General features: G+C 38.3%; 1 protein-coding gene across 1 annotated transcript in view; it reads right to left on the bottom strand.

Moving 5' to 3' along the window:
- The window catches only part of TRIM44 (tripartite motif containing 44), a 118,357-nt gene that overhangs the window by 50,411 nt on the left and 52,814 nt on the right, over positions 1-15,132 (bottom strand). Inside the window, exon 4 of the mRNA XM_045557815.1 lies at positions 5,945-5,964. Within this exon, the coding sequence (XP_045413771.1) occupies positions 5,945-5,964 (20 nt within the window). The remainder of the gene's footprint in view (positions 1-5,944; positions 5,965-15,132) is intronic.

Raw genomic sequence — 15,132 nt, 5'->3', positions numbered from 1 at the left:
GTCATAAGGGTGGATCCCTCATGAATGGCTTGGTGCACTCCCCATAATAATGAGTGAGTTCTCACTTTATTAGTTCACATGAGAGCTGGTTATTTAAAAGAGCCTGGCACCACCTCCTCTCTCTCGTGCTGCCACTCTTGCCACATGATATACCTGCTTTCTTGCTGCCTTCCACCTTGACTGGAAGCTCCCTGAAGCCCTCACCAGAAGCAGATGCTGGCACCATGTTTCTCGTACAGTCTGCAGAACTATGAGCCAAATAAACTTTTCTTTATAAAATTACTCAGCCTCAGGCATTACTTAATAGCAGCACAAAATGGACCAATACACCTAGCATAGGATCTGGTACACATTAGGCAGTCTAAGATGTTTGCTGAACAAATGAATTAGAATTGCTCTGCAATCTTTCCTGTCTGAGAGGTTAGGAAATTGAGCTACTAGAGGCAAATGTTATCCTGATAAGCTTTAAGGTCAAATATATAAACAAGGTTGGCCTACCAAACATCATAACTACTGTACTGGATGGCAAACAGAAGTTGATTAGAGTAGAACAAAGCATGCAAAATGACACCCAGGCCCCTTCCTACTGGGCCTTTTTTTTTTTTAGCATCATGAAGCCAGAAAAGGCAGGCAGACGTATATTAGAATTCAGACTGTTCCTAGTCAGCATTTCCAGTTGGTGGCATATGCAATAAGCTAGAGGCACCTCAGCAGAATTTTCCAGCAGTGAATGGGTTCTCTGGTTAATACATAAAATAAAGTTGTGAATCTCACAGGCAAATTTCTAAAAATCAATTACTTTAGCAAAGAGTCTTGCTTTTGGTATAGAAAGACAGCATAATGCACAGCATGGCTTCATCTTTCATCTGGTTAACGCAGGGGATAAACAAACCATATTGGCATGGGAAAACAAAACAAAGTCAGCGCAGGCTCCATAAGAGGGAAATGTGAAAGTTAAGAGACTCTTTATGCTGAAGGCTAACTTAGATGTTGGAACCCTACTCTGCATAATCAGCAGCCTTGATAGTTTCATTCCATATCACAACTATCGCAGTTATTTTCTTTGGCTTCCAGATAGGCCTCCAGAAATGAAGACAACACAACAACCAAACCATGAATTTGCGATCAGGAAAATGAAGACAAAAGAAACCTAAGGGTATTACTGACTTAGTCCTCTTTTCTCTCTACAACCTAGGTAGTCAGAAAGAGCAATGCCATATCTTAGGAACATATGGTTATTCATTTAGAAGGGGAAAAAAAGTACCTAGCATACAGCCTCTGGATAATTTTTAAAGAAAAAAAACTAAGGAGGTAAAAAAAAATCTATCAAATTATAAAATCTATATGCAGATTCTTTTCACTCCATATTTGATACAAGATCTGTATTCCTACTGACAATTATACCCCCCAAATTAGGCAGAGGTAGGGGTGGGGAGTGATGAGGGTAATATTTACATGGAAATAAAAACAGAGTACCAGGAGGTTAAATGACTTGCCCAAGGTCACACAGTCAGTCACAGGCAGAACCAAGAATAGAAGCCAGGTCTGCTGACTCTCCTTCAGCTCCCACTCCTTCAAAACATGCTTCCTGTTTAATCACAGAATCAGCATGGGTCAGATTCACACTGATCTCAGCAGGAGCTTTTTGCCTGAATAATAGCCAGCTTTGAACATGAAAAATTCTATGGAAGTTCCAAGTATGGCTGTTACTATTAAAAAGCCATTTTCTTCTTAGTTTTTTAAAAAAAAAAAATCACAGAAAACCTCAATAGCAAATCAAAATTTAATCCTGATCTTGCTCCTTCTCCTCTGAACACAAGAGTTTAAGAGTCTTTCTCTCTCTGACTTCCTCCCACTACACAATAGCTTTCACGCCAACAGATCCTATTGCCACCCCCTCTCCTCGAATACATATTACTGCTCAGCAGGCTCCAGGAGGAGTAGAAAAGGAGCCAATCTGTGAGGGAGCGAACACAAGATCTCCCATAATAGCATAGAGAAGACAGAAAATTGCTGCCAAAAGTGTAAATTGCTTTTTTGCTTGAAAAAAAAAATCACTCTGAGCTTCAAAGACAACCTCTTAAGAGATGACTCCATAGAAGTTAATGCCCATGCTCTATATGTTAGGATTTTTGTTCTTCCACACCCTCCGAGAATCCTTGCCAGCTCCATGACTGTGTTATCACGGATTTGACGACTGAGCTACCAGATGGAGAAGCAATAGGCAGCTATTCTGTGGGGTCAAAGGAAAGCTTGGCTGGTTGCTCCTCAGGGAGCACCCATTTTGCTGCTAACCCTCTGAGATATTTTGTGAGAATAAGACGAAGAAATATCCCTTTATAATGACAGAAGCTAAGGAGAGGGGAAGCAGCTTGCAGAAAACAGAGACCACAGCAATTCAATGTCAAAGCAATTATAAGAACTCTCAGGTTAAAGGAAAAGACCTAAGTGATCTTTCTGAGGACTGTGTGAATCCTCTTGGCTTTCACACAGGGTCACAGAGAGAAGTGTGCTGGCCTCTTGGAGATAGTCTAAATGGTGGTTAAGGGCATTTGGTGGTTGAGCCCTGAAGCCAGACAGATTCAAGTCCCAGCTCTGCCACTTACTAGCCGTGTGATCTAAGGCAAGTTAATCTCTCTGAGCATTATTTCCTCATTTGATAAGTGGGATAATCATAAGCTTTGCATAAGTATTAAATGAGAATATATATAAAACACACTGGACATAATAAACCTTCAAAAAATGGGTGCTATAATTAATTAACAGGATGACTACACAGTAAAATTCAGGACAAGGAACACACACATGACTGAAAGCACAATATTTGGTCCCCTCATATCAACTGCTTGGAAAATCAAAACAGAAAAGAGGAAAGAAGGTGGGAAGACTTTAGCTGGCAGAAAGGGAGGAAGATCTATTATAGAGAAATATGTTTCCATAGGACAGAAATTATTCTTTATCCTTCCACTGTGGAGACTGGTTGGAACCTAATTCTCCCTGGACTTTTGTGTAGATAGTAGAGAAGTGGCTATGTGGTAAGAATGCTAGCAAAGGAGACGGAGGCACAATGACCCAAGCAGAACTGGAACCCAGGGTCTCCAGATTCATTTCTCATCCAGCCTCTGTGTAAGGAGACCCACACTTCCTTTCTGCCTACCTTACACAGCAAATCCTCATTTAATACTGTCAGCAAAACAGAAGCCTTTGGAACAAAATTCTGTTTGGCTTATTGAAATGCTAAGGTGTATATCATAAATGAGAAAAATTTCAGATCAAAGGCAATCTGCCCTGAAGTGTTAATTGGAATAAATTGAGCCAAATGGTAGTTCAATACAAATAAACTGAATGGAACCAACACGTACAAATTTAAAGGTTAAAAACGAAATTCGACTCCTCTTCCATCTTTCTGCCAAATTAGAACATGCTCTTCAAGTGCTCATTGTACCAAAAAGGGTTCTGTCAAGTCCCAGTCCAACAGACTGCCTGCTGACATCCATGGCAGCCTGGCTCGAGGGAGACAGCCTGACATCCTGGTTGCTAGTAAAGAACCTCTATGCCTCTACACTATTTTGTCAAAATGACACAAAGTTATCTGCAATTAAACTCTAAAGTCAGTATCTCACACTGAACAGTATCTGTGAAGCAAGTGAATCTCTTCATAAGGTCCTTATATTTTTCTAATCAATGTGACTCTGGCATGTGGCCAAAGACAAGATGAGTATGTTCATCCCAAACAGGATGTCCCAAGACAGAAATGCCATTTCTATTCTATGGAGCCTGCATATTACCTCTGCTTTAGTATTTTCTTTATTATGGTCTTGTTTGAACTCTCTTTCTGGGATAGAAGGTCTGGTGCTCTGCCTGGCTTGAATTTTAAGGAGCTAGAGCTAATCTTGAGAGTGGAAGAGCTAGAACGTCAATGAGATAAACAGTGTGTTTAAACCAAAGGTCTGTGCAAAATAGTAAAAACCTGGCCATTAACTAGAGAATATATTGATTTTGGTTCCCATCATTGCTAGACTAGTCTAACTAGTCTCCCAGGCTCCTGACCCACCTCCAATTCATTTTCTATTTTGTAGGCAGGAAAGATTTCTAAAATGCAAACCTGCCTAGGTTAATTCCTGTTTAAAATTCTATCCACTGCCTTCAGGACAGAGCTCAAATGCCTTATGAAGGCCCTAAATGATCTGGGCTCCGCTCTATTGGCTTTCTTCCACTCTATCTGGAGCTTTTACACAAATTGTTTCCTATACCTAGAACAATCCACCCCTGTACCTCCTTTGCCTATCTTCTCATCTTTCAGACCTCTGTTTATATATAACCTTTTCTAGTTAAGCCTCCCCTTATCCTCCAAGACTCACTTAGGAGCCCTTCCTAAAGCAGCCTAAACTTCCCTTTTCATAGCACTTCCCTCACAATATACGTGCCTGGGTACATGCTCACCTCTCCCACTAGACTCAGGATCTACAAGGATAGGGACTATGTCTGCCTTAGTCACCATGATTCACTACAGCACAGCACTAGACACAAAGTAGGGTCACAAATATCTTAGGTGGATACAAAGAAGGGAGGGAGGGATAAAAGGAGGAAAGAGGGAGGAAAGAAGGAAGGAAATAAACATAACACAAAAGGAGCCTGGGAATTATTGGAAGATGAAGTTTGAAGGGGTCCCCCGAGATTATGTAGGTTTAAAGCAGGGTGCACCTGTGGCTTTAGCCACAGTAGACAAGGAGCTGGATAGATTCTTGCAGTTCTAGAGTAGAGGCTGAGAACCAGTTTCCAAGGGAAGGATGTACCAAGAGATGCAGATGTTGGGATAACATTTGGCTCTAAGAAAGGGGCTCAGGATTGGAGAGAAAGAAGGTATTGGTTTGTAAATAAAACCAAAGGCCAAATCTTGGCTCCAGTAAGGTGACCTTGGCTAATTCATTTATTTTCTTTTAATGAGAGCCTTGAACTAGATTGGTGATTTTTAAACTGAATTCTGAGGAACCCTGGGTGTCTGTAGAAGCCCCTCAGGGTCTACTGTGATGAAGAGAAAAGGTTCACCAAAGGAATGTGGCCCCACTTTAACTAAAGAAAAATTATTTTCTACACACTGAGGTTCTACTTAAAAGTCCATTTGAAGAAAAAGTGCTTCTGCTAAAAATAAAGTTTGAACAGAAGTGGCCTGGATGGCCAGTGTGATACTTCCCAGCCTTAACAGTCCTTGATCCTTTGCAACAGATGGGACCTGGCCAGACATTGCATTTTACTTTATACAAATACCCCTAAATCGTGTTGACTGCACAGCTGCAGCATTTCCTGGAGTTTGTTCTCACTGCTGGAGCAGAATGATAGCAAAGGTAAGTAAACCAAAGTCCAGGTTCACTGAAAGGCTGAGGCAATAATAAAATGTACTTTTAAAATTTATCCAACTATGGTGATACAGAAGCACAAAGAAAGATTTTTTGTCTATACCTATGCCCTAGGGTTCATTACATAGGTGTCTTGGGTTAGACATAAAGATATTGTAGGTCAGAAATAAAGAATATTGGATCCAGAGCCCACTTGGAAAAAAAAAAAAAAGCAATCCAATTCCAATCAAGAAAAAACAATGCAAAATTTATCTAGTCAGTCCACCAGATAGCCTAACTACCATTATTCAAATGTTAGTGCCTACTTTTCTTAACAAGGCATTCTGAATGTGCTACAGAATACAGCAAAGTTACTGTCATTACATACTTTAAAGTCTACCTTTATCTGAAGGTTATAGGCAGGAATGACATAGATGGGAAGGGAGATGAGACTCTTACAAAATAAGATCTTCAAAGCCCAGGCTTTAGATAGAGATTCCTTTTCTGTGCTGTTCCTTGGCTGTCCATATTTCATGGAGCATTAAAAGGCCACACATATCACTTCCTTCAATTCTGAGAATAGACCAACAGCAATAATATGATCTTACCTGGGTCCTTCCTCATCGCCCTGAAACACAAACAAAAAGGAACAGCATTAGAAATCATAACTAATACAGACAGATTTAGATTTCTTTCTTTTTCCCTCTTCTCTCCCAACCTGAAAGCATGGATTGTGCATTTATTGTAACAGAGACAAACCAATGGACATCTAAGGGCTAAGACAAGGGCCAACATAATCCGATGTTCAAACTGCCCAGTGAAGATGAACTGATAATTTGCCCTTGCAAGCAGAGAAGTGAATGCACAGACCTAGGAGGCCTAAATAATAGCCTTGTCTTTTTATTTGTATGGCTGGAAGTATTTAGTTCTGAGCAAACTGAGAGCCCCAAAATAGCAGCAGGTCTTAGGCAAAAGCTGACCAGTTCCAAAAGCATCAAGCTGTTTCCTTCAAATACTCATTTCTGCCTTGGTCTAGCATTTTTCCTGCAAACACGAGCACAGCAATTCTAACATAAAGCACATTCTAGTAGAAAGGGCACTGAATTGGGACTCAGGAAATTGGGATTCTAGTCCAAGCTCTATTACTTACTAGCTATTTGCCCTTGGGCAAGTTGTTTAATCAATCTAGACCTTGGTTTTCTCCCCTGTAAGAGGGTAGTTCTGGAATTTGTTAACCCACATCATTCTTCAAAAAATGCCTTTTCTCTTTTTCTCATCCACTCATTGCAAAAACAATGTGTTAATGTTATTTTTCCAGGTATTGCATTCTCTCAACCTAACTTTATCAGCAGTGATCAAAGCAGATTCCTTTGAACCTCCTTCTGTGAGCAAATGAGATCATTCAAATGACCCTCAAGCCTTCCCAAAAGGACCTCACTCATCCTTTTGATGACCTCCTCCTTAGCCATCCAGGTATGGTCTCAATAGAGAATGTACCTTCTGGTTGTACTCCCTGGAGAATAAACAAATGAACAAATGAATGAATGAATGGTTCCTATTGGTGTAAAGCAGAATGAACTTTGGAAGCAGACACTCTGGTTTCAAATCTTAACTCCATCACCTTCCTGCTGTATTACCCTGCTTATTTTGCCTCTCTTAACTTCAATTTCCTAATTTGCAAAATGCGGTAATGATTATCTCTGTAACATAGGATATGTATGAAGATTGAATAAAATAATGCTTATAACCATTAGCACAGTGCCTATGACACAGGATGCACTTAATAAAGGTTATTTATCAATATCAGTAGCAATTCAATATGATTCATTAAGAAGCTATTACATGTAGGTGCTAAATAAGGATAAAAGATAAATAACCCATAATGATCTAACTTTCTAGGAGCTCCCAATCAGGAGCACAGAAAACAGGCAGAAAGAAAATGAATTATGACTAGTATGTTAAGGACTCTACCAAAGACATAAAATGTTTTGAGAGTCAAAAGATAAGTTATGAACATTGCCTCTCCTGGAGAAGATGGGAATGGTTTCACAGAGAAGGTGACATTTATATTGCTACTTGAGGGATAAGTAGGATTTTCCCAGGCTGACAACAAAGAAAAGTAGGAAGGGCACTGAAAGAGCAAGAGCAAAGGCACAGCAGTTTTAAAAAACGTATTGTTCAAGGAAATTTGAGTCTGTGAAAGCAGAGAATGGGGATGTCCATGTGTGTGTCTTGGTCAGGGAGCCTGGGGGTGGGACTGAGGGCAGCGTGAAGTAGAGTGGGACTGAGGTAAAGAGAGATGGCCAGGGTGTAAGACTATGAAGGACAGCTATAGCCAGAAACGTGATTTAAATCAGAATATACACTGGAGGTTGAATAAGAAGGGCACTGCTAGCAGACTGTTAAGTACTTGTGATAGTGGTAAGGGCACTAATCATACCTAGTCTAATGAGAAGGCAGTGGGGCGAGTGGTGCAGGAAGGGTATAGCAATAGTGGAAGCTTTCTCTGCATTTTGATCAACTGGTATTTCTCATGGGAACTATAATATACCAAGAAACAAGTCATATAATTTAAATTTAATATGAGTTACATAACTATCAGTGATATAATTAAATCTCAATACAATTTTTCAATTAATTTTGGATCTTTAAACATAATTGTCTAGGAGAACCTTATGGGAAAAAATATCTAAACTTTCTCCCATGATTTAGTGCAAGTCCTCCTCACAATTCCATACCCTGGTGCAATGATTAAGAGATGGGGTTTCTGAGTTATAAAAACATGATCTCAAATTCTGGTCCATTAATCCCATCAGTGAAGCTTTTGGCAATGCACTTAACTTTTCCAAGGTTCAATTTCTTCATGTGCACATGGAGATCCTAACTCTCACCTCAAAGGGTCACTATATGGATTAAAATGAGAAAAATCTGTGTAAAACACTAAGCAAGTGTTTGTTACACTGTAAGTGTTCAGCAAATGGCGTCCATTATTGTACTTTCCCTGAATTGTTAACAACATTTCTAGGGGAGAATGAGGAAAGGACAGAAAAGATGAAGCACAAGGTTTTGCTACATGTTCATCTATTTCTGTCGTTTATAGATGCAGGCATCTTTTCAGAAACAATATAATAGTCACTATCCAAGAACAAACACACATATAAATTACAAGGCCATTCTGAAAAGGTCAGCAGACATTCAGAGGATTGCTAATCTTGCTAGTAAAAGATGTACATGTGCTGTCCCTGCTACCTGAAATACACATCCCTCTTCTGAAAGCCTAGCTAATTCCTAACCATCCTTTAAGATCAAGCCTCACTGGGAAACTTTCTAACAGCTTGAGTGGGTTAATCTTCCCGTAAGGTTTACCCTTCTAGGCTCCTACTTAGAGAACTGACAGTGACAACACCACACAGTACCTCCCTCCCTCTTTGGATTTCAATTCCTTGAGAACAGAAACTATGTTTTGTTCACCTCTGTATTCACTGGACCTAACACAGCACAAGGCACATAGTAAATAATTAAGAAAGGAAAGGAAGGCAGTGAAGATCTAAATAGGATTTAAGACTAATTTCTACCCCCATTACAAGTGAATTCTGGTTTCAGGGAATATTAGCAGAGTCTCTTACATATCAACTTCCATTTAAATGACTTGTTGGATTTAAGCGGTGCTGCCAAATTCCTTCTTAAAACATCCTGAATGCTCTTGGTTGGCAAACTACACTCTCCTGCAACCTCTCAGTTCTACTTCCACCATGGAAAAGTTATTTACCAAGAATCATGTTTAATTCCAAACCTGTCTATATCGGTTGAACTTGTAATTATAATGACACATTTAATTAAATAACAAAAAATGAGTGCAAGAGAGACAAGTGTTGCCTTCATGAGTTGTTGCTTTCATGAAAATTAATTTGAATGCACCCACAGTATTTAATAAAGTGAATTATGTAAAATTGCTATCAATTTTAATACAGGTGAAATACATGCAAAATACTAGAAAAAATAAATTATAAAAATCTAACATTCTGCATTCAGCTTGCTTTGAATGGTATTCTCCCTCATTATAAAAGACACTGAAATTGGACCTTATAAATGGTAGAACATAGGTGTGGTTTATGCCAGAAACATGACATTCAACTCCAATTAGCAACACCGTATTTTCAAGGAAATGACCTTGCCTCAGAATCAAAAAAATGTACAAATATATGTTTCAAGTTTAAAACATATGCTTAAGGTACGCACGCATCATTTTTAATAATTTCCTCATCCAAAACAACATTTTCCAGTATCATCTCACTGCAATTCAGTACTCTCCTTCCAAAACTGGACAAAAGATGCAAATTCTCATGATGTACAAATATTTTTTAATACTTGACTCTGGCAAAGAGTTTTTAAAAATGATGTAACTAAATTCAGCAAAAAAGAGAAAGTCAGAAAATAAAGAAGGGAATATTTCTGAAGTTTGTTTTATGAAGCCAATATAACCCTAATACCAAAACCTGACAATAACATCAGAAAAATATAAAAATACAGACCAATATCCCTCATGAACAAAGACACAAAACCCCTTAATAAAATATTAGCAAATTGAACCCAGATAATACATCATGACCAAGTGGGAGTTTATCTCAGAAATGCAAGGTTGGTTTAATATTGTAAAATTAACCAATGTAATTACCCATTACAACAGAATAATGGACACAACCCATATGACCATTTCAGTAGATGCAGAAGAAATATCTTCCAAAATTCAACATTAACTCATGATAAAAACCCTCAGCACATTAGGAATAGAAGGGCACATCCTCAATCTGATAAAAGGTATCTAATAAAAACATCATACTTAACAGTAATATAGTGAATGTTTTCCTTCTAAGATTAGGAACAAGGCAAGGATGCCCACTTTTACCATTTACATTAGACACTGCACACTGGAAGTCCAAGTTATTGCAATAAGGCAAGAAAAAGAAAGAAAAGGCATAAAGATTGGAAAGGGAGAAGTAAAACTGTCTGTACTTACAGATGGCATGACTGCCAAAGTAGAAAATCCATAAAACCACTACTATAACTAATAGGTGATTTTGGCAAGATAGCAAGATACAAGGTTAAGACACAAACATCAACTGTATCTTTATATAAACATAAAAAATCTGAAAAATAAAGTTTTAAAATTATTCCATTTTAATAGCATCAAAAATATTAAATACCTAGGAACAAATTTAACAAAAGCCATTCAAGACCTTTAAATGAAAACTATAAACCATTACTGATTTTATAAAATCAGACTTACAAATAGAGACATGTTCATTCATATTGTTTTTCCCCATAGCTAATGTCATTTCTCTTTAGCTCCTCTGGCTTCAAAGTTTTTTTCTTTGTGATTCATTTTCAGAAGTTTGATTTTGACATATCTGGATGAAGATTTCTTAGAGTTTATCTTGTTCAGTTCACTTAGCCTCTTAAATCTGCAGGTTTATGTCTTTCAATCAAATTTTTAACACTTTGAGCCATTATTTCTATAAACATTTTTTATCAGTCCCACACTCCTTTTTCTCCCATGAATAGTAGACCCTTTATTATTGTCTCACAGGTCCCTAAAGGTCAGTTATTTTTCAATGTTTTTTTAATTGTTTTTGTTGTTTGGATTGGATCAATATCAATCTAACTTCCAATTCACCAAATCTTTCCTCCAATTTGCCATTGAGCCCATCCAGTGAATTATTTATGCCAGTTATTGTATTTTTCAATTCTAAAATTTTCATTTGGTCCTTTTTTATATCTTCTATTTCTTTGTTAAGCTTTTCTATTTTTCATTTGCTTCCAGCGTGTTTGTATTGCTCAGTGAGATATTTTTATGGCAGCAGGTTTAAAAGCCTCATCTGATAATTCCAATATCTGTGCCATCTTGGTGTTGGCATATATTGTCTTTTCTCCTTTGAGTTGACATTTTATTGGTTCTTGGTATAATGAGTAATTTTGAACTATATCCTGAACATATTGAGTGAGTTATATTATAAATATCTCGTTCCTATTTAAATCTTCTATTTTAGCAGATAGTCATCCTATTTACATTCAGAATACATGTCCTGGATCACTTTTGTAGACTATGGTTCAAATGCTAACTTGGTTTATAAAGCCTCTACAGTGCTATTCTGCTCTGCCCCATTCAGATGACAGGACTCACTCTATAGTCTCCACAGAGCTAGCTGGGAAAGAGGAGGGATACCAACCCATTACTACATGGCAGGAGTGGAAGATAAAGTTCTACCCACTAACTCAGCTGGGGAGGGCAATGTTTAGTTAATGCAGTGGTAAGAAGGAGGAGTTAGAGCTCTATCTGCTGTCTCCAGAGGGTAGGTGTACTACTTTCTTACTGTTACTGCAGGGCAGGGTAGAAGTCAGAGTTCCACCAACAGGTGCTTGGGAGATGGGCACTACTTATTATTGAGAGGAGCAGAGACAAAAGTAGAAGTCAGAGTTTCACCCATAGGCTCCATGGAGAAAGAATGATACCTCATTACTGCAGAGGAGGATATAAAACAGGTTTTGCTCCACAGCTGCAGTGCCAGTTTGGATTGGAGAGGAGTGTAACTTTTTTCACGGTGTTCATCTCCAGAATAGGCAGGTATGGTCAAAAGGTTTCTCTATGACTGAACCATCACTCTTTTCCCAGTATTTTAACCAGAAAAAACTGGCTTTTCTTGGGTATTTTCTTTTTGTCTGTGTCCATTAGTGTTTCCAGTTTGCAGAGCACACAGGCCAGGATATATAGGAAGCAAGGAAAACCCCAGAGAATTCACTGCTTTGTATTCCCTCAAATCCCAAGGTCTCCAGTCAGTCTGCCATCTTTTCTCCACCTTCAAGAATCTTCTGGTAGGTTACTTCAGTATTTTTACCCAGGCATTTTTCCTGTGATTAGTGGAAGGAGTAAAATGGAATTGTGTTTAACTGCATCTTATTCATAACGAGAAACTGCACTTTGCTTTAAATGCATCAAAAATAAAATGGATTGATGAGTGGAAGACTGGAAAGATGGCTAGACTTACAATGAACCAAATATGGCAAAATGTTAATGGTAGAATCTAGGTGGTAGGTATATGGGTATAACCTATAAAATCCTTTCAACTTTGCTATATATTTGGAAAATTTTATAATAAAGTGTTGGGAGGGAAAATCCTTTGGTTCAATTCAAAATGCAGGTGATTTTTTTTTTTAAATTCCATAATATGCAAAGGGAAGAACAGAATTCCTCTGTTGAGTAAAAGGTACTGAATATTTGCTCTGATCATTAAGTTACCAGATTAACTGGAATGAGAAGCTATTAGATAATAACAACTCTTTGTAAATGCTCTAGCCAGCTGAATATTACTTCTTGTTTTCAACAGCTTATTTTGTCCACAGCCTGGTCCTTAAGAGTAATTCCCTGTAAGAGTAATTCCATCAGAGTTAACAAGGATAGCGCAGCTTAGGTGCTTAAAGGACAGTTAATGTTGGGGAAGGACTAAATTCACTACTTGAAATAAAAATAAAAGAGAAGGGGCTAAGTCTCAAAATTAAACCTTCATTTTTGAAAGAACAACCTAATCAACACATTGAATAAATGTGGGGGTCCAATTTGAGAGCAATTTGGGAAAGAGTTACACTATTAATTCCTTGAGTTAACTCTGGTTGAACTTTTTGTTTATTAAGAAACAAAGTGAGCATAAGCAAGAGAAAAACCCCATCTCCACAAAAAATAGAAAAATCAGGTGGGTGTGGTGGCATACATCTATAGCCCCAGCTACTCAGAAGGCTAAGGCAGGAGGATCACTTGAGCTCAGGAGTTTGAGGTTGCAGTGAGCTATGATGATGCCACTGTACTCTAGCCCAGGAGACAGAGCAAGACCTTGTCTCAAAAAACAAAACCAAAAAAAGACACAAAGTGATCACCTCAACATTGTAAAAGGTCTTAGGTTATGCAAAACTGTCTAGAACACTGATTCTCCTAATTTTTCCCACAAATACTAACAGGACACTTAGTGTATGGCACACAGTAGGGAAAAAGCACAGGCCCTGCAGTAGGACAGACTTAAATCTAAATCCTGGCTCTATTTTCTGCTAACTAAATGACAGTAGGTCAGTGTCTCTGCAGTTCTCTGCATGTCAGTATCTCATCTGTAAAATGGAGTTAATGAATGCTGACCTAAGGATTAAATAAAACGACAAATATAAAATGCTCTCTTCGCTGTCTAGAAACTTATTTACGCACATAATTTCTTAACTCTGGGGAGGATAATATGAAAAGAACAGGAGCTATTCTTTTCACACATGAATGAAAATTAACACATTGACTGCCACACTAGAAAAAACAATTTTTCCTTGGGGCCATAGTGTTTTATTATGAAAGTAGAATAAAAATATCAAAAACAAAATGATCCCATCTAATTTAATGAAAAATTTGTTATTTTTTATTGTTTTCTGTGCATGAGTTATATGCAACTTGAAAAATAGTTCATGTGGCTCACAGGGTAGAGACGTGTGAGTTACATATTCTTCACAAGGCCCCAGGCTCAAAACATGGCAGTTAATGTGTTAATCAAGAGCCCTGGATAGGCACATTTCCTGTCAGGGTGATTTGGATAATACCTGCCTCCTGGATTACCTTGGCTCTTCTGTTGGCTAGTTTATTCTCTCCCAAGCCAAAGCAAGACTGCCAGTCAAGGCTGAACTAAATCAGCAGCAGTCCTGTGAAGTACACGGGACTGTCCTAGATTTTCTTCGGAAAGGACCTACCCTAAGCCTATCTGGCATTGGCTTGACCAGAATTTTCAACATAATGCTATGGAATCTGATGAACAGAAGCCTCTCCCTAGTAGATGAAATGTAAGTTTTCTATATTTTTTTAATGACTGCCTTAAATTATTTTTTAGAAATAGATTCAAAATGCCTAAAGATGTTGTTTGGTAAATTGCCTAAGATCCTTTTATTCCTGTTACAAAATAACAATGACTATTAGTAATTAACATTTATACAGTGATTCAACATTTACCTTGTATCTTTCAATTTTGTTTTTTTGTATTTTTTCAATCCTTACAATGCCCTAATGGATGTGCCACTTATTTTTTTTTCTGGAGACAGAGTCTCACTCTGTAACCCTGGTTAGAGTGCAATGGCATGATCATAGCTCACTGTAACCTCAAACTCCTGGGCTCAAGCGATCCTCCTGTTTCACCCTTCCAAGTAGCTGGGACTACAGGCATACACCACCATGCCTGGCTAATTTTTCTACTTTTTGTAGAGACGGCAGTCTTGCTCTTGCTCAGGCAGGTCTTGAACTAACCTCAAGCAATCCTCCTGCCTCGGTCTCCCAAACTGCTATGATTATAGGCGTGAGCCACCGTGCCTGGCCACATGCCACTACTAATCCAGCAGTTATGCCCAAATTTATATGACTAGCTCCTGAGGCACCGTTTTACTATTCACAGAATAAGTCCAAAATCTTTGATTTGGTCTGCTTTATGCTCCACTTTCTGATTTGTTCTCATTCAGTCCAGTTCTCATCTCTATTATGACTTTATTTATAGGCTCATTTCACAGCCTGGGATCTATAACCTGCCCTCTTCTCTGGCTCTGATTTCTAACTTCCCTCCTTCAGTGTGATTAGTATCTGCCCCACTGACTATACTCCTTTAAGTCATGATGGATAAATACTTTGCCAGGCCCAGACACTGGGTGCCCTAGTGGCCAGTACTTCCATACTGGTTTATACACCAGTTGAAACACTTATAGCCTATCTAAGCTTTCAATTTATTCATGTTCA

The sequence above is a fragment of the Lemur catta genome, chromosome 7 (assembly GCF_020740605.2).
Source record: "Lemur catta isolate mLemCat1 chromosome 7, mLemCat1.pri, whole genome shotgun sequence".
NCBI lineage: Eukaryota > Metazoa > Chordata > Mammalia > Primates > Lemuridae > Lemur > Lemur catta.
Note: the sequence above shows the minus strand (reverse complement) of the source record. Positions and strands in the feature narration are given on the sequence as shown.